Source organism: Erithacus rubecula, assembly GCF_903797595.1.
Source record: "Erithacus rubecula genome assembly, chromosome: 3".
Lineage (NCBI taxonomy): Eukaryota > Metazoa > Chordata > Aves > Passeriformes > Muscicapidae > Erithacus > Erithacus rubecula.
The window spans coordinates 9,907,198-9,931,724 of record NC_136689.1 but is presented as its reverse complement, the minus strand read 5'-3'; the positions used below and the strand labels follow the sequence as shown (position 1 = coordinate 9,931,724).

Sequence of the window (24,527 nt, the reverse complement as noted above, 5' to 3'; positions counted from 1 at the left end):
CAGGGTGAAAGTTAGTTGTCAGCACTTGCATTTGTAAATCTCTTTTTAAGGGCTGATTACTCTGGACTGAAAGTTGGCAGGCAAGATCTCAGCCCTAGAGCATTGTTTGGGGTTTTGCATGTTTTTAAATTACAGATCTGTGTGACTGATTTGATTGAGAGAACGCATGCTGCTACTCAGTCTGTAGTTACTCTAGACAGTGAAACAGTCTGCAGAAAAGCACACTTTGAATATGAATTAGAAAAGTTGGAGATGTCTACTAATGAAAGCAGGAGGATTGGGGGCTTACACTCTAGGGAGAAAGAGCAGTAGGGGTTTTGCTTGCTGTGTAACCATCAAGGAGATAGATGCCTTTTCCAAACTGTTTTCAAGGTTGTAGTGCACGTGGATGCAGTGTGTTTATAAATACCTTCAGACAGTTGCACATTAATCTGCCCATACTGAGGTACCTAAACTGGCACTAAAATGCAGTGTAAAGGTTAGTCTGATGTGGGCACCACGCTAACACACGTGTGGTTTTTGGATGAGAGCAGTCCCAGCTCTGCTTGACTTGGCACCCAGGCAGAGAGTGATCATGTGGTTGTATGCACTTATCTGCATAGTCGTCCTGTAGGCTGTTGCTGGTTTGTGTCTGGTATCTTCTGAAATGGTGGGATTCTTGCAGCCAGATGGTTTTGAAAGTACTTGACAGTAAACAACCATGCTGTCAACTTTCATAAAACCAAAACATTAAAATTGCCCAAAAAACCTCTCAGAAACCTCAAGCAACAACAAAAAAAAACCCTTAAAAAATCAACTCCTTCCCCCACCAAACAAACTCCATATCTTTCTATTTGTGAAGGTGGTTGTGGATGTTGCAGAGTGGTATGTTGTAGACTGGTCAAGCAACAAGGTATTCCTCAGGTTAACCACTGACCAGGTGTCCACAGGTACAGATCTGTACAAGGGAAGGGTGACTGCCCCCATCACCCTCAAACTAATGAGAAAATTAATAATAAGGCACTTCTGCCCTTGCTGTTGCAATTACTGGTTTTGCAGATGGAGCAGTGTATTACAGTTTTGGGGAAAGCAAGCATAGTTGAATATTGTGCCATTTCTAAAGAAATCTGCTTTATTTTAAACTTCTCTGTCTTGCCTGTTTAGAAACCCAGTTTGGACTACTTATGATAAGTCTCAGTAAAATCTAAACAGTTTCTCTTGGGATAGGTAGATGTCAAAATAAGTATTTGAATGTCTGTAGTAGAGTGAAGAGCAGTTACTCTCAAGCTGCTGAACTTATTCTTCTGTGATGACCAAAAGACAAGCCAGAAGGATACAATGATTTACTATATTCATTTGCTGAATTGAAATTAATGGTTGCTTCTAAATCAGTGAGGCATTGGCACAGATTGCCACGGGAGGTGGTGGATGCACCATCCCTGGAAACTTTCAAGGTCAGGTTGGACTGGACTCTGAGCAATCTGATCAAGTTGTAGATGTCCCTGCTTGTTGCAGAGGAGTTGGATTAAATGACCTTCAAAAGGCCCTTTTCAACTAAAAAACTGCTCTGTGATTCTGTGATGAAAAAAATTGTCATTTGATTGTGATAGCACAGTGTTCTGCTGTAGGTATTGCTGTCTCTGTCCCAAACGGGTTTGCCAGCTTGCATTTTTCTCTTCAATGTCTCCTGCTTATTGCTGCAACATTTATTTATGCAAAGATACATTGAACTGCTGACTGGTAAACCATATCTTTTAGAGTCATGGACAAGTTAACTCTTCAGTTGGATGATAATTTTTATTGCTGCATTAAAATGCTCCATTTAACTTGTCACTAGTTCAGCTTGTAAACTTTTTCAAACAGTGTATCCATACTTGTGGTTTCTAGAATTACCAGCTATTGATTGTGGTTTGTATAAATAAACTTTTATATGAAAATATATATCAATACTAATGAAAAACATGCTGAAACATATCCTATGGAGATCTTTTAACATTCCATGATTTTTATTGGTTTTCTTTTTCTGAAGTATCACTGCATTTTCTGCAGCCTTTTTTTTCTCTGACATGATAGTCATGGGACTCTGCAGCCATGTAGATTTTGTTCTCTAGGAGTCCAATAAGTGGCAGCTCTACAGTAGAAAAGGTGGCATTAACTTTCCAGGACAGCCCTGCATGTGAAGTCATTTTGAAGTATCTCACAACTAGTGGGATTTTGCTGCTGAGCACTTGCCAACCTGCAGACTTGTAGCAGTGGGATGTATTAAGTGAAGAAAATTGCAACAGAAGCTCCCTCCTTCTGTGTTTGGGGTCTTTTATGGCTTGCCCATAAAAGTCATGAGGTTGAAAGCAGGTTTTATCCCCTTCAAACAAATTACTTTATTGCTATTGTTTGGAGTGCCATTTTAATCCTTAGTGATCAAAATTCAACTTAAATATATTTGTAATATATTTATATATTAAAAGATATATATATTCATATTATATAATATATCTTAATATATATTACATAATGTTATAAATATATTAGAGATATATTTATATATATTATTTATATCTTTATATATATGTTTGACATTGTAATTGCAAACAAGAAATCATTTACAAGGTGAGTGTTATTAGTATGGTGTGTATCACAACAAATCCATGTTGTGAATTCTCTAATGAGAATATGATTATTAGTCTGAGTGGTGCAAGCAAAGTCACCTAGAGCTTCAATCTAGACCTGGCCTGTGATAAGCATCTTGCATAATCTCATCTAAGGGACTTCTGAAAAGCAGTAGAATGATATGCTGTTCTAATTGCAGGTGGCTTGCCCAAGGAATTTGAAGTTGCAGTGTGCACATTGCAGTTGTGTGTAGTTAGGCTGGCTGAAAACTTGTCTGTCTTCAGCTGGAATTAATTATTTAGCTGGTTATTTTGTGCTTGATTGCCAGTCAGCTAGCACTTTAAAGGATATATGTGTAGTGGAACTTTGCTTTTTGTTTGACAGATTCACATGATCCTAGCTGTTTCCCTTCCCTCCTTTATCTATAGGCTTACAAAGTTCTGGTGCTAACACTATGTACCAGATGATAGAAGAGATAGAAGCATGGCTCTGGACAGGCTGAAGGGAATGGAAATGGGAGTATGTGAGATAAGTAGGTGACAGAAGGATGTAAAGTGGTACCATAACTTTGATTTGGGGCTCAAAATGCTGAGTAAATATCACTATTGCTGACTAAAACATATTTGTCTGTCTGTAGTCTTTAGCTTGTGAATTTGAACTGAATTGTACACCCAAGGTTAGTGTGAACAGCAGTGGAGGTTATATACAGTGAACCTGAAATGAAGTAAGGAGTCTTGGGCTCTTTTTAGAAAAAAAAAAAAAAAAAAAAAAAATCCTAAATTTTGAAAGGCTAAACACAGAAAAAAACATGAACAGAAGTTCTCCAAAAAGCTTAGACACTTTACAGAGTGTTAATGTGCCCACATATTTCTGTGCATGGCTTTGAGCTACACAGGGTTTGGTTGTTTCATACTGCTTTTGAAAAATTGCTTTCATCCTGAGGAGGATTTTTGGTTATTTTATGAAATATAAACATCCAGAATGAATTCCAGACTTTGTTATATAACCTGTGAGTATATTTGTGTGTAACATTTTTTAGTTTAATGTATTTTTTTTTTTTTGTCTGTGCCATTTCTTCCTTAAGTAGTTTATATTCCAAGCTGAGAGGCAGAATGTTAGGAAAATAAATGTCTTAGAATGTGACAGGGACACAGTTTGTGTGGTTGTTTTAAAAACATATTTTTCGTTCTGACTTTACATCAATAGCACAAGGCGATAAGCAACTGTTCATGAAAAGCTGAAATGTTCATCTTCTTGAGGATGTCAGAGTATTTGTTTCCTCAGCTGTGTGTACAGAATATCTTTTGCATAATCCTGTAATACAGGTGCTTGCATCAGTTCATAGCTGAATGCAATAATTTCCTTTTCAAATTCTTTTAAAATTTGGAGATAGATTCAGTCAGTTGTATTTGACATTTGCTTTTGTCCACTTCAAAATACAGTGTAAAGGAGATTCCATGAAAGGCTGTAAGGCCCTAGACTGAAAGAAAGTCTTAACTTTAGTCTTGGAGTTAAGGTAGCCTAAAAGGAGCTTATGTTCCTAAAGAATAGGACAGTACCATTAAGTTCCATGCGCTGCAAATCTTTACATTTTCGTTTTAAGGAGATTGCATGTTTGGTGTCAGCAACTTGAAGGCAATAAATCTCATGCAGTGTTACAGATGCAGTATGGAATTTCCATATTAATAAAAAAACTAAAACTAAAAATACAATTTAAATATAAATAAAATATAATAAAAATTTTAAATATGAAAATATTAAAAATGAAAATTTAAAAAACCTGTTTTTCATACCTTAATATTTATTTTGAGATTTTTCCATGCTTTAAAATAGCTTTTATTGTTTTTTGAAGACTTTTAAAAATAACAGTATTAAATAATATCATAAAATTTCAAAGCAACGTCACTCAGATTTTCAACTCTACTGAGTTTTTTACTTGTCTAATCAAATAAAATAATATTTTTGGATGATAGAGCAGAAGTGGTTGAGCATTATTAGCTCAGCAGAACTGTTGTAACATGCTTCTTAAATTTTGCAAAGATCAAGTGACCATCAAAGTATTTACAGAAGAAAGGTTATCTTGTGACTAAATGCTTCTTAGTGAGTGGAGTCTGCCAGGTGGTATGAAGGTTTGAAATGCAGTCTGAATAATTAAGGTGAGAATCAAGAGACACTTCCCCAATGGAATTTCCTTGCCCAATGCTGTGGCAGGTGTTCATCTGTAATCCCAAGGCAGCCAGTAAGTGGGAGCTGAGTGTATCTGTGAGGTGGCTTTATCCTCATTTCATGTTTTCTCTGGATGCATAATCCCATATTGTGTGGAGGTTCTGTGGACCTTTGGTCTGAATCAGGGTGGCGTGTCTGGAGTAGCTGCGGGTTTTCTGGAATTTCAACAACAGCAACTTACAGAATCTTTTGTCTTCTTATTTCTGCAGCTTACAAAGGTGACCAGTAAAGTTCTCTCTGTGCAGCCAAAAAGCAGACAGCTCATGACTTCTGATCAGGACACTAAAGTTGTGGCTGAACCGCAGGTGCAGCAAGTACAAGAAGTTAAGGACGGTTCTCATCTAGTGAGTATTATAATTGCATGTTCCCCTGGTGTAAGTGTTGTGTGAAACATTGTGTTTTCACTATGTCTTCATCAAAATTGTACGTCAGAACCTTTTAGAAGACAGTTGGCTGAGTCAGCATTGCAACATGGAACAGCCAGAACAGAGCTGTTGGAGGTGGTTAATTCTCCAGACTACTGGGGACCTCAACTTAACTTTGCTTCAGCCCTGTGGAGGGATTCACACAAACTGCAAGACAGGGCAGTTTGCACTTTAAGGGACAGGGCTTTTTAGGCTGTGCAGGAACTGTGTCACCAATCTTGAATTAGCTTCTTGCTCACACCTTACCATGTGAGGAAAATGCAGAGAATGCACTTTGTATGTACATGTAATTGAAAAAAGCACAAACCCATATGAGCAGGAATTGGCAATCTGTAACAGGAATTTTGCTCAGTCAGTTGTGCCAAGTGGCACGTGCTACTGTTGCTGTGCTGCTGTGCAGGATCCAGTGAGTGGCTGGATGGGAAGCTTTCTGCAGATCATACATAGACTGTACTGTGTTCATATATGTTGCAGTAAATGTTACATACATTTTCAAAAAGGTTGAAGACTTCTTTTTTTATTCAAATTTTTGTCTGTGTTAACTGTATATTGGGAGGAATGTTTCTTCTTGGGACATCTTGAAGGGTTTGATTGTATATTCTGTCAGGAATTTTGCTTGTGCTATGCTAAGCAGCAGATATTTCCTGCTTCCAACTTAGCTTGGAGCAAGCACTAAGGAGCATTCTGAAAAACTCATGCTTTTCTTTTCTAAGCAGGCTGGTGCACTTTTTGTTTGTTCCTCTCTGCCCCCCCCCCCTTTTTTTTTTTTCCCGAGTTCTCTGTTTAACATTTCTCAGGTGTGATTTTTTTTTTTTTAACTTATTTGCCAGTAGAGGAAAAAATTCAACCTGGTTTTCTTTCATACTTCTGAAGGTTGAACTTTCAAGATTTGCTGGCTTTTTTTGCTTTTTCTTCCCCCAGTAACCAGGGCATTAGTGCCAGTAAACCAGTGTGTAAACTTGAGTGAGAGCAGCTTGCAGATTTGCTTCAAGACTTGGAACTGTCTGCATTTCAACAGCATTAAAGGCAATTCATTAGTCTTTGTATGGATATATAATAATATAATAATTCTTATAATTTGACATACTACAACTTTTGTTTTTTAAAAAAATTATTTAAATCTTAATAATTTATTTGGAGACAGAGAACATAACCATTTATTCGTATATCAGGAGAAATACTTGGTATTCTCTTCATGGGAAGAGAAGGCTGATGTCAATTTCGGTATCTTGGAATGTATCCATAGTGCAATAATGGTAGATTTCACATAATTTGTTCTATTGTGATTAAAGCTTTTCTTCTGCTGAATACTTTATCTGAAAAAGATGAGACCTTTACCTTATTAGGCTTTAGGTTATGCCAGTATGATAGTCTTACATGCACAGCATCAGAAAGTCATTCTGTTGTATGAGCATAATTACCAATATGTTTTGTTAACAGTTGTCTTCAAAATGATCCCTTCTGTAATGCCATGCATACATAAGTTGTTTTTTGCCAATGCTTCAGGACTTCATTGCAAATTCTGGGAACAAGGTTATAGTTGGAGAAAAACTTCAGAGAATGCAGGAAATAGTTAGCAAACTAAAATCATTAAGAGACTTCCATCTTTCCGTAAATGTGATAGAAAGGAGAAAAATGTCTGGAATCCTGACTCTATTATTGCCTTTAGCAAGTGCATACTCAGGTGAAGTGAAAATCATGTCCTTTTTCTTGTGTCTTAATTATTTTGAGATCAGAGGGCTAGAGTGCAAAAAGACATAGGTGCATGTTTGTGCTGATCATTACTTCAGTGTGCATTTTATATGGGGCCATCCTGCCATGGCACCTAGTGAGCTCTCTAGGAGTGTTGTTTTTAATAGACTTACAGGGAATGTGCTGAATTGCATTCCCAGCTGTTTTGGCTGTGCTGTTCCACTGGGATCTCTTAATATACCTTGTCCAAATGCTTTTGTTTGGGAAGAAAGTTGCAGAATTTTTATGGGGAATCTTGATTCACTTTTGTGTATCTTGTAAAAAAGGATATTATACTAGTTCTTAATCGGAAGTGGTTATATAAAGTATTATTTCTCTTTGAACAATAACTAAATTTTTGTAATTATCAGCTTAGTCATTCTGTTATTTGGCAAGAACAAAACTGAAGGCATTCTACTGTGAGTAATGTTGAATAGGTAATCAGTAGTGACTAAATTAAAATTAAGGTTTTGATGTTGTGATGGAACCCTTCAGAAATCACTTTTCAGGGCTGCTGCTTAAAGATACACAGTTCACTAACATTTTTCAGAGTGAGGGAGACAGACTTTTCCTCTGCATTGAAGTAGCTATGAAGCTGTGCTATTTAAAGCATAATGTAGAGCAGTCACAAATCTAGTATGGTTCATTTCTAACACAACCAGTTTGGCTGATTTTAGTGGTATTTAACAGCAGAATTTTGCACACAAGTCATTTGAAGGAAATTGGCATCTTCATGGATTTCTTGTCAGTAGTAGCTTATACTTACACATTGGAGGTACATAGCTTGGAGGATACCAGCATTCTTAGCTTCAATGGCTTTCTTAGCTTTGGGAGTTACATGTGCTATTTTTTCCAACTTCACTTAGAAGTCGGCAGATGTCACTGCAGGTAATATCTGCCAGTAGACTGTATCTTGATTGACAATTACTCTTTCTGAGAATGCCCTTGTTAGGCTGGACCCAGGAAAGTCAGCATTTAAGAAGTGGTTCACTCCATTTTAACTCACTTCTGTGTTTCTTTTTCAATAGTAACTCTTTGCAGCTAGAAGAAATTAGGTTACTCTGAGAGAAGAGGCCAAGGTGCAAATCCCATGGTCGAGGTAGTTTGTATGTCCTGTCTTTGCCAGACAGGATTTAGCTGACATTTAGTGCTAAAGGTATGCACAGTCTTTCTCCTTGTTTGCTGAGCCTAAACTCTTCCTCTGCCATGCTCACATTTGAATGTGTGGCCTCTCAGCGCACTTTCCAAGGACAAAATAATTCTTTCCTTGATCAGTCAAATTGAAGATCTGATCTGGAAATATGAAAGTATCTTTGGATGATGACAATAATGTCATCAAGCGACAACAAGTTCTGCAAATATGTGTTCCAGTGCAGGATATTACAGTGAGGCCATTTAAACTTGCTGTCTGATTGCAATATTGGCATCACTCATTCTTTCCCTAGCTGAATAGTTACCAGGTGCTGCCATGGGAATGGGAATTCAAATCTGTGTGGTACACTGATTTTTGTCAGTCCTTACAGGTACTGTAAATACAAATTCAATCATACTGTTGTTCCAAGCAGGGGAAAAATAATTAGAAATTTACAAAAGATTACACTTAATTGTACTTCCCAAAATGTTCTTCTTAGGAAGTACTATAAAAGGATGGCTCAGACTTATTGCTGCTGGATTATGTTGGTCAGAAATCCTTTTGCAGCCCATTCAAAAATAAGCTTCAGAATAAAGAGGAACAGGAAATCAGGTTTACTAGTTTAATATAGGACTATATGCTCAGGGAAATTCAGTATACCATATAATCCTCAGATCATTTGACAATACACAGCATTGCATGCAGTATGTGCTAATTTAATGTTAAACAGCAGTTTGTGTAATGAGTAGATGGTATTTAATAATTCAAGGGATCACAACTAGTTTTAAACAAGAAATGGGAGAATTAGACTTTAAACTGGACATATACAGTATCAGCATCAAGAAGGATCAATACTGGTTGGTGTTTGCTCTTTCTGTCATGGTATTCTAGATTAAAGCCATAAGAAAAGTGAATAGGCCATAAGAATAGTTATATACATGTAGATGACTTCTAATACTCATGTTTAATTATTTCAATGTATAGAATGTGTGCTTAAACTCTTAGCAGCCCATTAACCATGTTGGAGGAAAGTTAAGCAATTTGACCAGCTGTTTCCAGAAGTCTGCAGTAGTGTCACTGCAACATCTGTTGTGATGCTGCTCTTCTCTGTTCCCTTAACTGGTGATGGGTATGGCATCAGGTGTGGTCTGGAAGTGCAGTATAATCACTGTTTCTTCAGGACTTGGTACCATTGCATTACTTTATTATAGAAAAAGAATAAGGGAGGTTAGATTTCAGTGGTTGTGAGGAATGTTTTGACCTGTGTTATTGTAACTTTAACTCTAGATTGTTTTTAAAGTTAGGCTATAAGGCAATATCTGGGATAAACCCTTACTCCTTGGCAAGGAATAGGTATGTGGAGAAATGAAAGGTGGGTAAGTATACTTAGTTAATAAGCATGTTGACTTATTGCCTCCTGTGTAGGTGTGTGCAGAACATAGGACTAAATACCTATTAAAATAAAGTAATTGTTCAGGTTATGAAAGTGCTGCTTCAGAGCATTTTTGTTTCATGGAGACATAAAACCTGTTTAGGCTTTGAGTAGATGAGGAATATACCAGGGCTAAAATATGCATGAATAAAGGAGAAAAAAACAAAATAACAAAATTTACTCCCCAGTTGAGCTGGGCTCTGAAGTAGCAGAGCATGAACTCTGTTAAGTGCTTTTCAAGTCGGTGGCAGTGTTAAGCTTAGCCAGAATGTGCCTCGGGTGATGTAGCATAACAGGAGTGGCATTTTCTGCTTAAATTCACGTTGCCTTTTTGTTTTTTAGAGCTGTGATCCCACAATAAATAGCATTGAGAAATTTGACTTAATGAATGTACTGCAGCTGCTTTAAAATAGAAATTATCCCTGGAACCCTAAGATAAAAACAAAGGAGCAAGTACCAAATGTGCCTTTGTACATGAGAAGGGTATGGGAAAACTGGAATAAGTTTCTGCTTGCCTGAACTGCTTCACCCCTTTTCTTTCCATTAGTTGATAGGAGAAGTGGTTGTTAAGGCACTGGAAAAGTGGACTTTGCCCTGGTCTGTCTCTTAAAGACACTTAGCTCCTCTCTAGAAAGCACGAGTTAGTAATGGTTAAATCACAAAGGGAAAAATCTGGATATTTGTTTACCTGATAAGGGAGTTTTCTGAATAGTTGTGAAGTTTTTAAGTAGTTACTGTGACTTTAAGCTGACATTAAAAACAGTTAAATTGTTTGCTCATGGCATTTCTTCAAAAAAACTATTATAAGTAACTCCCTCCCCCTTTCCCTGTTCTCAGTTCCAGGGAATGCTAAAGAGAGGAGTGACTTGGCATAGTTTTCAGTCTGGATCCAAGCATGTTGAATAACTTTGTCCCAGGGGAGAATTGAAAAAAATGCAGCAGATGGCAGCAATGATGCATCAGACTTCCTATCCTTAGGAACAGTGTAGCTGCAGGCACTTGGAGTCTTCCTGGGTTGGATAAGGGGCGGGGGAAGGATAGTTTTGCTCTGATCTTACTTTACGATTTCAAAGCAGAATTGCTGAAGAGGGGATGTACTTTTTAGCCAATTCAGCAATCTTTTGCAGTCAGAGTTAGTGGGGTATTAGTTGCCATAAGGTGCACAAACAATGGAAAATTAACACAGAGTTCAATATTGTCTGAAAGAACATTTGAAATAGAGTTTAAAGGTCTGTCTTGTCTTACACTCTTACATATTTTCAGTATACTTTAAGTAACAGAGTAGAGTGGTGCTGTACTTGTACACTCTGTAAGCTCTCTGAAGTATCAGGTCCAAATCTGAAACAATAGCAGTGAATTTGGGAGAAGGTCTGAGTGATGTGAGGTAATGGAAAGGCAAAGAGTAACTCTTGAGCAGAACAAGGTTGCTGGGTATTTTCAGCTTTTTTATTGGGCTTTTATATTTGAAGAAACAGAACCACTTTTTATTAGCAAATACGAGAAATTGCAGTAATAGAAGTTTTCAATAATGTAAATACATGTGTATAAAAATGGTTTACTTGTTACAAGGTCAGAAGGAGTCTGTATATGTATAACAATGAAAACTGCACTGAAGACAGACTTTAGGAAGGAATAGCATTCAGTTAAATACTTTTTAAATATTTGAGTTTTTAGTAAAAAGATACAGTTGGTTTTTTTTCTGAGGTTAAGTGTAATTAATCCTGTCACAGTACCCTAAGGTGGATAAATGGTCTTGAGGCCCCCTTCAGTCCTGTAAGTCACTGAGGAATTATGTATTTTTTTTTTTCACGCAGATAACAAATTTAAAAAAAAGACTTGGAACAGAATTAGCTTCTGATAACGTACAATGACTGCTTAATGGAATACGTGAGGTCTTATCTATCTTTAGCCTGTTTTTCCTAAAGAAGTAATTGTGGTGTAGGTTCAGCTCTGGGGGAAGGGAGGAGAAGGAGAAAATGGTCCAAAATGCGTTTGATCTACTCATCAGATTTAAACATGTAAAGCCAGAGTGCATTTAATCTTGTATGGAAGGTGAGAATTGTATTAAATATGAAAACAAGTAGTTTCTGGCCCACATGGGCATTGTGAAAGATGTAATTGAAATAATTAAACTATTTGGATGAACGAAACTTTTTAGGAAATTAAATAATGGGAGTTCATAAGACTCAGTAATAGTCCTAAACAGACTGTAATCTCATTTGAAGGGGTATTTGTCTTGAATATTACAGTGTATATGATGAAATACTGAAACATTGCTCAGCAACTGGGATTTGGACTTTGAGTGGCAATGACATATGAACCCCTGCATGGTTTTAAAGTGTGCTATTTTTGGCAGTTGAGTGCTGGCTTGTCTCCTCAGTAGCCATAGAAAGTTAGTGTAAAGAGGAAGGTGATTTGCAATGAGAAGACCCTCTGACACTTCTTATTAAACATGGGCTGCTGCTTCAGTAAAGAATTGAGTAACAGCACGAGTGAGGAGAAAACCAGCCTGTTACAAAAGTCTGTGGAAGAGGAAGCACCAAAGTCAAGGATAAGTAAAACTTTATCTTCACTTTTTGGAACTGTGGAAAGCCAGGACCTGCATACAGTGGGAAGGACAGTTAACGGGGCAGCTGCGACAGTCGGCATTGAACGTGTTTGTGGTGATGATTGCGCAGCATCAGATTCTCAGTCTGGCTTTTGGGGTAGAAAAGCAAAATATTCGTCATATAACAGCATGGGGAATACTCCCCATGTGAGCCCTAGGAGGAACTATGGCAGACCTTTTAGCTTCTTTAATTCCTTTAGTCACCTCTTGAAAGTCTCTGGTACGTACGGAAATCTGCAGAGAAGTGAAGAAAAGAAAGATAAGATTAATAATAAAAGAACACCTAAAAAACCTAATAGTAATGGTCAGCATGTGAACAATATAGAAAATAATAATAGCAATGTTAATAATGAAAATGTAGCTGCACAAGAGCATTGCTTGTTTGATCATATTTCTAATTCACGTGTACCAGATATCCTAGACAAAGACTTACAGGGTGAAATTTCCTTAAATAGAAATTCTCTGGAGGATTATGTAGTTACATGTGACCATTCAAGGCAAAATGGAACAACAGTAAGTGTTGAAGACAGCAGGAGTGACAGCTTACAGAAAGTTTCGAGTTCATATAGAGAGATGTCTCCAACATTTTCCTGTCTTGATGTAGACAGCAGTCAAAATGTGAAAGACAAGGAGTTTTACAGCATTTGTGTTGTAGATGCCGAAGATCTGAAAGGGGATGAAGAGGTGCCAGCTACTGTGCAGAAAGAGACTGCAGCAGACATAGATAACTCAGCTGTTACTGATGAAGGAATGTGCACCATGACACGACCTCTAGACAGAGGGAAGGAATTTCCAGTGCAGCAATTGGCACAAGTGGAAGCTAAGTTTAATTCACAGAAAGAACTGTTTGAGTATAGAAAAGAGGCTAGATCAAACATGGAGAAAAAAGATACAAAGGAATATTGTAGCCTAGGCATCCAGTGTTCTTCTGATAACTTAGTGACTGACAGGTGTCAGGTGCATAGGTTAAATACTGACAGTACAGTAACAGATGTCTTAAGAGCAAAAGTTCCTGATGAAGTCATCCCTGAGAATCAGCAAGAGGTGGTATATACCATGGGTAGTGCTGATAATTGGAATGAATCACTGCATACAGCTTGTGATTCCATAAAGCCTGTGGATGCTGCTGGAGAGGACCAATACAGCCCTAACTCAGAAAAGGTGAAAAACAGTGATCATATTGCCAGTGTATTGTTAAACACTGGAGTATCTAATTCAGGAAAAACTGAGGGAGCTAATCATTCTGATGTACCACTTGCTGTGCAACTAACCAGGCATCCCTCAGGTGCTGTAGAGCAAATACATAGTAAACAGGTGGTAGAGAACATGGGAGGTAACTTTAAATTATCATTTGAGTTACATGAAATGGACAATGTAGAAAATCTTGATGAAGAAGTCTGCTTTCTAGGGCCAGAATGTGAAATAAATTCAAATGTAGAAAGGAAAACACTTGAAAAAACATATGGTGATAGCCAAACATTTTCACCAGACTCTAGTGAAAATCACAGCAATTTTGAAGAACCCTTGAAAGAGGGTGAGAAATGCACAGGTACAATTTTGCATAGCTGTGAAGCTTTGAATGTGCCTGAAATGCAGCTAAACCTGGTGGAAGGTTCTGATTTTCAAACTCACATTAAGGGCTGCACTGAAATCAAGGCAGTGTCTGAAGCTGCAATCCACAGTGCCGTGGAGGAAGATACCTGTGTAAGTCCCACTGAACTAAAAAGTGACTTGCTTGAGGAAGCTGGTGACATGAGCAGAGCTAGATCAGGAATAAGTGATGTCACTGTGTCATCTCATGCACATAATCCCAGCACAGATGACATGTTCCTAAAGGAAAACAGCCTAGAGTGTCAGGTTTCACAAGAGTCACTGGAGAATAAAAGTAAAGTATGCAAACACTCAAATTCAGATGGTAAAACTGGTGTCTCTTCTGTGTCTGTGGAATGTGACCATATGAATAAAATAGACATGAACAGCAGACAAGATGAACAACAGGAGGTATGTTCCTTCCACACAGTGGAAAATCAATGGAGTGCAGAGACTGAGTCAGCCAATATAGCTGTGCATGTAGTAGAATCTGTAGAACAGACAAAATTTGAAGGTCAACTAAATGAGTCCATTGATAACAAGGCAGAAAATGTAAAACAGAATCTGGATGTTAACATTGCTGGTTGTGATAAAGGCATCTTCAATTGCAGTCAAGGCTTGGCTGAATGTCAGAATGCTCCCTCTGACTCCACTGTACCTGCAGCCATAGACAGCTGTATGTACAGGAGTGTAAAATTAAAAGATGCAACTAAAAATGTGGAAGATGCCAGTAAACTCTTAAATAAAGGCCATAACTTTTTGCCTTCATTGTGTCAAAATGCATGTTGTCATGAGCATCACAAACCAGCAGAAGAGCCTGAGTTGTGTCACTGTGCCAGTCCAGAGCCAGAAGGTGGGAACACTCCTGTTTCTGTTGGGCCTTTTACTGAAGAAAAATCAGAAACTCATGAAAAAAGTATGTGTGATGTAAATGAATGTAATCTGCAGGATAGTGAATTATACCAGAGTGTCAGCATGCATGCAGAGGAGAACCTCACTGGTTCTGGTTTATCAGCTGAGAACCTAGAACCTTTTACCAGGGGGAATTTGAAGCAAGCCAAGACTACTGAAGTGAAAAACACCAGTTACATATTAAATACTCAGATGAATGACTTGACCACAAGCTGGGAACAGATGCAGCCAGATCACAAGATTTTCTCAAACAAAGAGCTTGGAGTTTGTGTTGACCCAAAGCAGGTAGACAAATATGCTGCTACTCCTTCCTATGAAATACCCAGTGCCTCTGCTGGTGCAGCAGGATTTCAGCAAGGCGCAGAGCAGAGCGAATCAGGTCTGATGGAAGATGGATCAAGTGACCACAAGCCCTATGACCTGGACAGACAAAATCCCCATGATGAAATGTGGTCACATTTCATCAATCTTCAGACTGGCAATGCTGATTGGACCAATCAATTGCTTTCTGACACGGTTCCTTCTGGTAATGGTGAATATCTAGTGGGCTTTTTATGGAATAATGCAGCTTCTAATCCTACCATGAAGAATGACAGACTGTGTATAGTTAATGAAAACTTCCAGAATGAACATGAAAATTTAACAAGTGCTTCATATGCAGTGGAAACATACCCATATCAGCTGCTAGCACCAGAATATGCTGGCACGTGGGGATGGCACAATAAAGACGAACTTGTAAGTATTCTGCAGAAGTGATTTGCTCTTATAGCTTAAAGCTGAAGCTGGGAGTTTGACCAAGCCAAGTCAAACTGTGGTTTCATTAGTTTAAGTAGGTGTTATTTTGTCTTGAACCTGATGACTTTGGAAAACCAAATGCTGTACAAGAGTGCGGAAGTCGAAAATCTGCTGAATATTGATTTTTTTTTCTTTTTTTTTTTTTTTGTTCTGTTTACTTTGTGTGAAAGTTCAATCATTGGCAAAGTAAGTTGATTGCAGATACTCAGTTCCAGCTGAACTTAAGATAAACAGTGCAGAAAGGAAGCTTGGTACAGACCGTTCTTAATGCTCTTTAACTTCGTATAGGAAGAAATGTTTGTGGATTTCCTCAAGTTCTTGTTTGGTAGCAATTAGGAAGACTTTTGCTCACTTCTGGGGGTGAGTAGTGCTGTAGAGAGGAGTGGCTGCAGGAGAAGTGAGAGGAAAGAGCTAAGCTGGATCCTGGCTGGCTGGGCTAAGAAACAAGCAAAGCTGTCCTGAGGTGCTCTGTGCACCCTGCTCAGGCAGGGAGGTTGGACTGGATGACCTCCAGTGGTCCCCTCCAGCCTTACCCACTCTGCAGAAGCCAACCTGTAGCAGCTGCTGCTCCTTTTCCTTCCCTGCTGAGCTTGCCTGAAATTGTTCCCCTCGCTGGCTGTTGGAACAGCTGCTCTGACCTTGCCCAGCACTTGCAGTGTGGGCAGTGGATTGTACTCGAGGCTGTTTGCTGTCTCCTGGGGGAACTTCTTGTATTAAAGATGGAAACTGATGGATCTTGCTGTCATCTTTGAATCCTTACTATGCAAGTACTTATGTCAAACACTTCCACTTTTTGTATTTTTTCTACTCTTTTGTCATTCAAGAGATGTGTTTAGGTGAAATTGTTAAAGATTTTTTTTTTTTAATTTTCTGGATATATTCTCTCTGCTCTGTGATAATAAGTATTTGAATGCGTGTGTTTAAGAAGATTGAAAGCTTTGTGGTGTTTTGGAGTGCCTATCTTTAAACACTAATGTTCCTAGCATGTGTAAATTTAGAAAGCAAATTTTTAATAAGATTTTTTAGTGTGTCTTATCATGAGCAATGTTCTTTCCCAGTGTAATTACGTTAAAATACTCAACATATATTCTTAGTATGGAATAATTCCATGCATTTTGCTCAAACAGTAGCAAAGCAAGGCCTATGTTACTCTAAAAAAGTATTGTAGTAGATGTTTGCACTGCATAGAGCAATCTCTTTGAAACACAGATGTAACCATTTATGTGATGGTTGTATATAACCATATGTAACCATTGAATGTGTCCATTTCCAATCCAGTTTAAATGAGGTTATTTTGAGATGATTTAACTGGATCTGGTTATTCATCCTTTATGTCCTAATGCTCTGTTCCTCCTCTAGAAGTAATAACTGAAGTTGTCATGCACATATTATTGTTTTCAATTTTCCATAATGTTTCATTAAAAGCTACATGTTATATAATTTCAGAAAAATCCCTATACTTTTGTATTTTCTTTTTTTTTTTTTTTTTTTTTTAGTATTATTTTGCAGGAGCAGATTCAATAGCAATGTAATCAACATCAAGTAGACATGTACATTAGAGAACTGCCTGAAATCTAGGCCAAGAACAGGCTAAGTTAGTCAGTCAAAGGCAAAAAATGAAATGTTTGTTGTCATTTGCTCTGCTTGCATAGCCTTTTCTGGTGGCTCTTAATTAAGGAAATGGATACTGTGCACCACAATTCAGTTGTTTGTGCCTGAAATGACTATGGAAAGTCAGTTAATATATTCAGGTGTGAAAAAGCATGTCAGTAAAGTCTCCTTTACAGTAAAAACAGTCTGATACTGTTATTTGAAACTGAATTATCTGTACACCAGATGCCTGCTGTGCATTCCCAAAATGCATAATCAATTTTTTTTTTTGCAGGAGTCAACCAAGGTTTCTGAGTTAAACCCCAATGCAAAGGTGTGGGGAAATCATATGTTACACTTGGAAGCAAGTGGTGCCACTGATGGTAGCGTGAGCAAAACGTGGGAAGAAATACCTGACCAGCCTCCAGATTCTTGTAAAGAAGGTATGAGTAAGAGTTTCTGACTGCTGCTCTAACAGAAGGTAAAATTCAGCTCAGCACTGTCTCGATTTTAATTTTCTGTTAGAGTTTAAAGCCAGCATGTAAGCACCTTTATTACAGCTGCAGTTTCAGCTGTGGCTGTGCTTAGAAAGAGCAGTTGTGGATGTGTTTGTGCTGTGTGCTGCAGGACTGGACGCCAATGGCGACGGTGACAAAAAGCATCAGAACGCGGTGCTGACAGAGCTGCCGGAGCCGTCGCCAGCTGTTCCGGGCTCAGAGCACACGGATATGAACCCTTTGGCTCTTGATCACTCCGACTATGAGTCCATGCACGACACCACCCAGACAGGTAGGAGAAGGCTCAGATGTGCTTGGACTCGGTTTAAAAACAAACCAAACATGTATTTTGGGTTGAACAGTGAGTATCTAAAAACCAAAAAAAAGCCACTGAATTGTACCTGTTTTCTTATTCACTATATGCATTCTTTGAACAGACCCTAGGAATTCCTGTCTCTTTCGCAGTCAAACTTAGACATATTTCAAGACCAGTCTCATCCTAGTCAAACAAATGTGTGTTTCTAGTCAGGTCAGGTACTGAGGCGAGATGCACATACAGTTTGTGTTTCAAGTACTAATGTTAATGTGGGGAAAGACCCATATTGTACTCAAAATGCTGAAATAAGCAATGTTTTACTCTTAACTTCTTCGCATTCTAATTTAATGAACTTCCAGGATTTCTCTTCAGTGCAACTGTTAGTAGCTGTAGTCTACACCAGATGGTATGTTTTAAGAAGCTTCTGGAAACTAGCATAGAGGTTCACCATGCTTGCATTTCATTGAATGGGACAGAAGGTCTGCAAGATGTGTGTAGGATTACTACTTGAACTGAGATGAGGGATGGGAAGGAGAGGAAAATGTGATGGGTATTTCTTGAGTTTCACAACAGGTCTGTTCATTGTGCTTAGCTGATTTTTTATTTAATATTACCAGTATAGCATCCATAGTAGCTGGAAATCAAGGCAACTGAAACCAGGCGTTGTGGCATCATCTTTGCCTATTTTAAAAATAGAAAGTTCTCACTGACCCTTCTACTTAAGGGTACTATTGGGGAATATTAAATAACAACTAGGTAGTGAACAGAAAATTGTATTAGTGGCGCCTCACACTCTAGAAGGGAACAGTATTCTTCAGATTAATGCTGGAACTTATCAGTATGTCCTTTATGTGTCCAAAATAGTTAACTTTTAACAAGAGTCTGATAGTGTTGTAAAGAGCTGAACAGCAGGTCAGGTCTGTTCCACTTGATGAATAGTAACACATGGCCCCAAGTCTGAAATATGATTTTTGATGTTTTAGTAATTATTTTTAAAAATGCATATAATTTTCGTCCTTGCCAGATTTTGGACAAAAAAGAGGAGACAGGGGAAGGAAATGGTGGTTATAATGTGATACATGCATTTCTCAGGTGTTGGCATTCTCTTCATCAGAGTGGAACACGTGAAGGACAGCACGATGGAAAATTAGAAGTCTAGGAAGAAGAAAGGCTAAGGAGAGCTGAATAAAAGGATGAAAGTTAGTGAAGGGAAGGATATAGAGGACAATAGTTGTGTGAAATACTTCTAAAAAACTAATTTACATTTACATGCATACATATTTACATGAACAATGTGCTACTAAATGCTTTATACATCTCTAAAGGCCACACAAATCTTCTAATCTTTAAACACTTCTCCCACTGACACAATGAGTTTGCCCTCTACTGACACTGATATATTGTGTCTAAACTAAGAGGAACATGAAATTCATGTTTTCCATGTGATGTTTTTTTAAACTTCCACTTATAAGAGAGAAATTAATTTTGCCTTATTAACCTGAAGATTGTAAATTGATTACATATCTGTTGTTAAATTGGATATCTGCTGATATTCCATAACTGTATTTTTGAAAACCTTCTCTGAATTAATGTGTTGGTAATTTAGATTGAGACCAGAAGTATGGGGTGCCTCCATTGCATTGTTCCCATTAGTCAGGGTTTTGTCAGCTAGACATTGGTTACTTTCCTGAGAATGGAGCACAGCCAGATCACTTCAGTATTTACTTTGAGATGTGCTTGTAGCTATTCTTCTAAAAGGGCTTCAGATTTTTATGTATTTGAAGAACAGAGGTTAACAAGTTAAGTCAGATATGGTTCCTCTTTTCTGTCTTAAATGGAAAGTGTTGCTGTGCAATTTCCTTGGTTGGTAACTAACACATAATGAACACCTATTGAATTTAAAAATTTGTTACTAGTTATGTAGTAGTAATGGACATGATGGCTTATTTAAAATAGATACTGTGTAATATAGAAGAGCTATTTTTTAATCTGAAGTATTTTAATTATTAGGTGGAAATGAACAGTTGCAGCCAGAAGGTCAGGAAGATTTACGAGAATTACTGAAAAAGACACTGGAATTCTGTTTATCTAGGTATGTATTTGCCTAAATGTACCAAACTGGAGGATGACTAACAACTTGGGATTTATGTTAATACATTTCTGAGTGGAAAGGATGAGAATTTGGAAAAAGTAACAGACAAATTTTAGAGTGTTGTGTTGATGTACCTCTTAAAGCTTACCTGAAACCTCTGTGCATAATGCATAAACCAGCAAATATGTGGGTTTGAAATGAGAGTAGTTACAAGCAGTTATAGATCAGGTGAATTTTTGTGAACTTTACTGGTCATAATTAAAACTGAGTAATTTAAGCTGTTAAGAAAGTTTTGTTTAAGCCAGTGATTTTCATTAATGAGCAAAAATGCTGAAGGAATCTTCTTTCTACTATGTGATGAATTTTTGTATCAAGCTTATTGGGCAAAGTTAATCTGTGACATTTCCCTCTTTTTATTTTTTTTCTCCCAACAGAGAAAATCTTGCCAGTGACATGTACCTTATATCACAGATGGACAGTGATCAGTATGTGCCAATAATGACAGTAGCAAACCTTGATCATGTCAAGAAACTCAGTACTGATATGGATTTGATTGTTGAAGTGCTGAGATGTAAGTAAAAGCTCCTCAGTGCTAGAAAGCATTTTGGTTCTTGGTGTAGAACTATTAATCTGAATTTTTCATCTCTTCTTTCTTACTGTATTGCAGTAAAATGCCATTATTTTTCTGTATGGCATTAAGTAGCCCAAGCACCTTCAACCATCACAGTTCTAGGACTGTAGTTTTATCGAAGCTGCTCTGTATTCCAGCTATTGAATAATGATCTGTGCACATAAGAGTTAACGATTTTAAATTGTGGGATGTAGTGGGACAACTCACATGACTGGAGGATCATATTGGATATCTCTAGACTGTTGTGTAAAAACAGGTGGGGAAAAAAGGATGGAGGAGTCTCACTCTGTTAAGGGGAGCCTTGAATGTATAGAAATCAGCTGCATCATGATGGAAGCTCTGTGGGGTACCTGGGGAGTACCAAGACCCTGGACTTAGTTTGGACCCTGGGCCAAGATCCTGGGAGTTGTTTCCAAGGGGAATCTTAAAGTTGGTATTTGCTCCTGACTTAAACCAAGACAGTAAGGCCAGAGCAATATTTGTGTCACTTAAGTGAGCTTTGAGTCAGCCAAACCTAGTTCTTACAGTTGATTTCAATGACTTAGATGTTTGTTGGAAGAACAATACAGCACCTGATGTCATCCATCAAGTTTCTGGAATGTGCAGAGGACTGTTTCCCCATACGAGTGTTAGATGTGCCAACCAGGAATGAGGCACTGCTGGACTCACTACTCAGAAACTAAGAAAACCTGCTTTGTAATGTCTCAGTCAGTGCAAGCCTTGGCTGCAGCAATCACAGAACTGTGGTGATTGGGGTCATGCTGAGCACACTGAGCATTTCTAGGGTTTTAGATTTTGGAAGAGCAAACTTCACCTTGCTCAGAACACAGCTGGGAGGGATTCTGTGGGAAGTTTCCATGGAGGATAAAGGCACAAACTATACTAGTGCTGGGAGTTCTCTCCTGGAAGCACAAAAACATTTCATCCCCTGTTAACATAAGGGAAGTAGGTGGATCAAGAGACCCCCTTTGCTTAACTCTGTGCTTCTGAGTCTGCTCAAAAACCAGAGAGGCATACCAGGGATAGAAAAGTGGATGAATACCTGGTGAGAGCTACAAGGATTTTGCTGGGGTGCTGAGATGCAGTTATAAATGGAAAAGTTCAGCTCAAATTGAATTTAAGCTATAAATTTTATAAAAAACTAGAAAGGGTTCTTCAGGCATGTACATGATGAACAGAAACATTGTCTGCTTGTTTCTTAATATTCTAAAATATCTGAGGCTCTGCATTGTAAGTCTGTGTTCATAGCATCTTTTGGAGTGCAAAGCTGCTAGGTCTGCTGACAGCTAAAATGCATTCTTGTCTTTTCTCTCTTAGCGTTGCCTTTAGTTCAGGTGGATGAAAAGGGGGAAAAAGTTCGGCCAAATCAGAATCGCTGTATTGTGATTTTACGTGAAGTACCTGAATCTACTCCCATTGAAGTAAGTGTTCCCTTGTTCAGTAAAGATCACTTTCCCCTTAGGGCTTGCAAGTTAGATTTCTTCAAGATTTTAATAAGCAGTTCAAATTTTTTACTACACTGTTAGTTTCTAAAGCACTTCTTAAACTTAGTTTATTGTGTTTGTTTGGATAAGAAATATTTTTGATAGAAGCATGTTGCTCATAGGAATACTGATAGAACCCATAGTTCTGCAGAGGGCTGAGAAACTGATAGTGCTGTCTTTGTCTTTTTGATAAATCATTTTCTTGGACTTTGTCTTACTTATATGCACTTGGTGCTCAGATCCTTGGATAAATAGACAAAGATGAAAGAAGATAAGTTTTAGACTAGAAAATGCCACTGTTGCACCTTGAAGCTTGTTCAAGTAAGGTAGTTAAAGCTTTGTAAATGTTTCCATAATGCTGAGGTGAGAGGTGTCAGTAAGTCACTAAGGATCTCCACTGGCTTGTGGAATGAGTACAAGACTGGCAAACTTCATTCTTTGAAAGATACTCAGTGCCACTCTGATGAAACAGGCACTATGACTATTGGAGATATTAGAAAAAATTATGGGGTCATAATTAAACCATATTGAATTTTCATGAAAAAGGAGGAGAAGGTGCAGATTCTTAATAATGGGTATATATTTTAGCTTCTCTTCTGTTTAATTTTACAAGGAAAACTAAAGATTCTGAAAGAGTTGCTCCTCTTAATAACCATCATACGAAAATCAGAAGCACTGCAGTTTAGAAACTGTTAACAAAGAAGTAAGAAACCTTAATAAACCAAAATATGAAACAAATTCCTAAAAGAAATTTGAGGGAAGAAGTTGGATATATACTATGTACATAGCTTAAAAATAGTGTCTACTTCTAGCTTTCAAGATGAAATATAGCCTTTCAAAGACTGTCTAACTTTTAGTATTGTAGATTTTTTTCGTGTTTATCTTCTTTCTGTCATCACTTTGTCAGGTTGGATCTATTAGCACTGGATATTCACTCTTAAATATTTGACAATAACAAAGTTCTGATGAGTCTTTATTTTTCAGGAGAGTTGCTCTCCAGTGATATGTTTTATACATGGTGTTTAAATTCGTCAGGCTAAAAAAATCTAGACTTAACTAAGCAGATTTAATAGCCTATGCTTTTTGTCACAGCAGAGTCAGGCTTTATTTAAGCAGCAAAATTCCAAGATCCTCTAAGGCCTCTCAAGTTGTGCTGCCTTTTGATGATGCTCACCTCAAATCTGTGACAAAAAAACCCAAATACGCGAACAAATTGAAACAAATGAAAAATCCAGGGTCTGTTTTTTTTCTGTAGAAACTAGCTAGTTTCTAGAAACAGGACTAGTAAGCCCTGTTTCACATACATTAATTTGTGGACATTTGAGTTAAAGCTTACCTGCAGGTTTCTGCTGAAAAGGCAGTATTTTTTGTCCCATTCCATGTGCACAGGTTTTCATGTGGCTCCATGGTTGTGGGACAGGGGAGAAATAGACATCTTTCTGCTCTTGATGCCAAGTTTAAATGTCTTCTGTGGCCTAAATAGCTCCCAGCTAAACCTCTCTTGCAGTATGCCTTAGTGCTGGTTTCAATTCCTTCCAGTGGGGAGATCAGAGAGAGCTGACACTGCTGCAGGTGTTCTGAACTACTCCATTGTTTGTAAACCTAACAGTGCTTTCTGTCTTTCTCTGAGTGTCAGAGTTTTGCTTTTTACATTGATGTTTTCTTCTCTGCATCCTTCTCTCCTCACCTCCCCCACCTCCTTATCAAACCACTTTCCCCAGGAGGTTGAAGCACTTTTCAAAGGAGACAATTTGCCCAAGTTCATCAACTGTGAGTTTGCCTATAATGACAATTGGTTCATCACATTTGAATCGGAAGCTGATGCACAGCAGGTAACACTGTTTTTTGAAGCATATTAGAATGTAAAAGTAAATAAGGATGATGTGAGGGTGAATTGACAGGTTGTAAACTGTATTGCAAATGTGTAACAACTTAAAAAAAAATACTCCAAACTGTAAAAACAGTAATGCTTCCCCTTAGGTAGTATCCAGTTTTCAATAGCTATTAAACATAGCATTTAAAAGGTTTTTTATCTTGTTCACATACCCTGGCTTCCTGGCTAAAACTATGATTTTTTGGGGGTTTTTTTGGGGTTTTTTTGGGGGTTTTTTTTGGGTTTTTTTGGGTTTTTTTTTTGTACTGAGAGTGTTGATATTTTGGGTGAAAAATTGAAGTGCTTCAATCATAACCATTAGTCTTGTTTTAATGCTACTGTAGCACTTAATGATAAGTTAAATGTTGCTAAATGCAGATGATCTATGAGTTTGCTATACTGTAACATTAGCAGACACAAGAATTATTGTTAAGCTTAGCCTGTCAAAACTTCTAAGTTTCCTTTATTTAAATTGCATTTGACAAATATAACAATTTTCTTTTTTAAAGGCTTACAGATACCTTAGAGAGGAAGTGAAGACTTTCCAAGGAAAACCAATTAAGGTAAATAGAGGTTTATGATGTTAGGGATGGGGTGTGTGTGTATG

At 37.8% G+C, this 24,527-nt stretch overlaps 1 protein-coding gene across 4 annotated transcripts in view; it reads left to right on the top strand.

Moving 5' to 3' along the window:
- LARP4B (La ribonucleoprotein 4B) overlaps positions 1 to 24,527 on the top strand; it is a 55,923-nt gene that overhangs the window by 13,363 nt on the left and 18,033 nt on the right. For 2 of the 4 annotated variants that reach the window (XM_079300611.1, XM_079300610.1), the window contains exons 2-9: positions 5,022 to 5,156; positions 17,323 to 17,470; positions 17,655 to 17,816; positions 19,851 to 19,932; positions 20,367 to 20,503; positions 21,881 to 21,984; positions 23,769 to 23,879; positions 24,430 to 24,483. In XM_079300611.1, the coding sequence (XP_079156737.1) occupies positions 5,076 to 5,156; positions 17,323 to 17,470; positions 17,655 to 17,816; positions 19,851 to 19,932; positions 20,367 to 20,503; positions 21,881 to 21,984; positions 23,769 to 23,879; positions 24,430 to 24,483 (879 nt within the window). In that variant the 5' untranslated portion in view covers positions 5,022 to 5,075. Of the gene's footprint in view, positions 1 to 5,021; positions 5,157 to 11,369; positions 15,378 to 17,322; positions 17,471 to 17,654; positions 17,817 to 19,850; positions 19,933 to 20,366; positions 20,504 to 21,880; positions 21,985 to 23,768; positions 23,880 to 24,429; positions 24,484 to 24,527 lie in introns of those variants that run through there. The other 2 variants (XM_079300609.1, XM_079300608.1) reach the window with 1 other exon arrangement.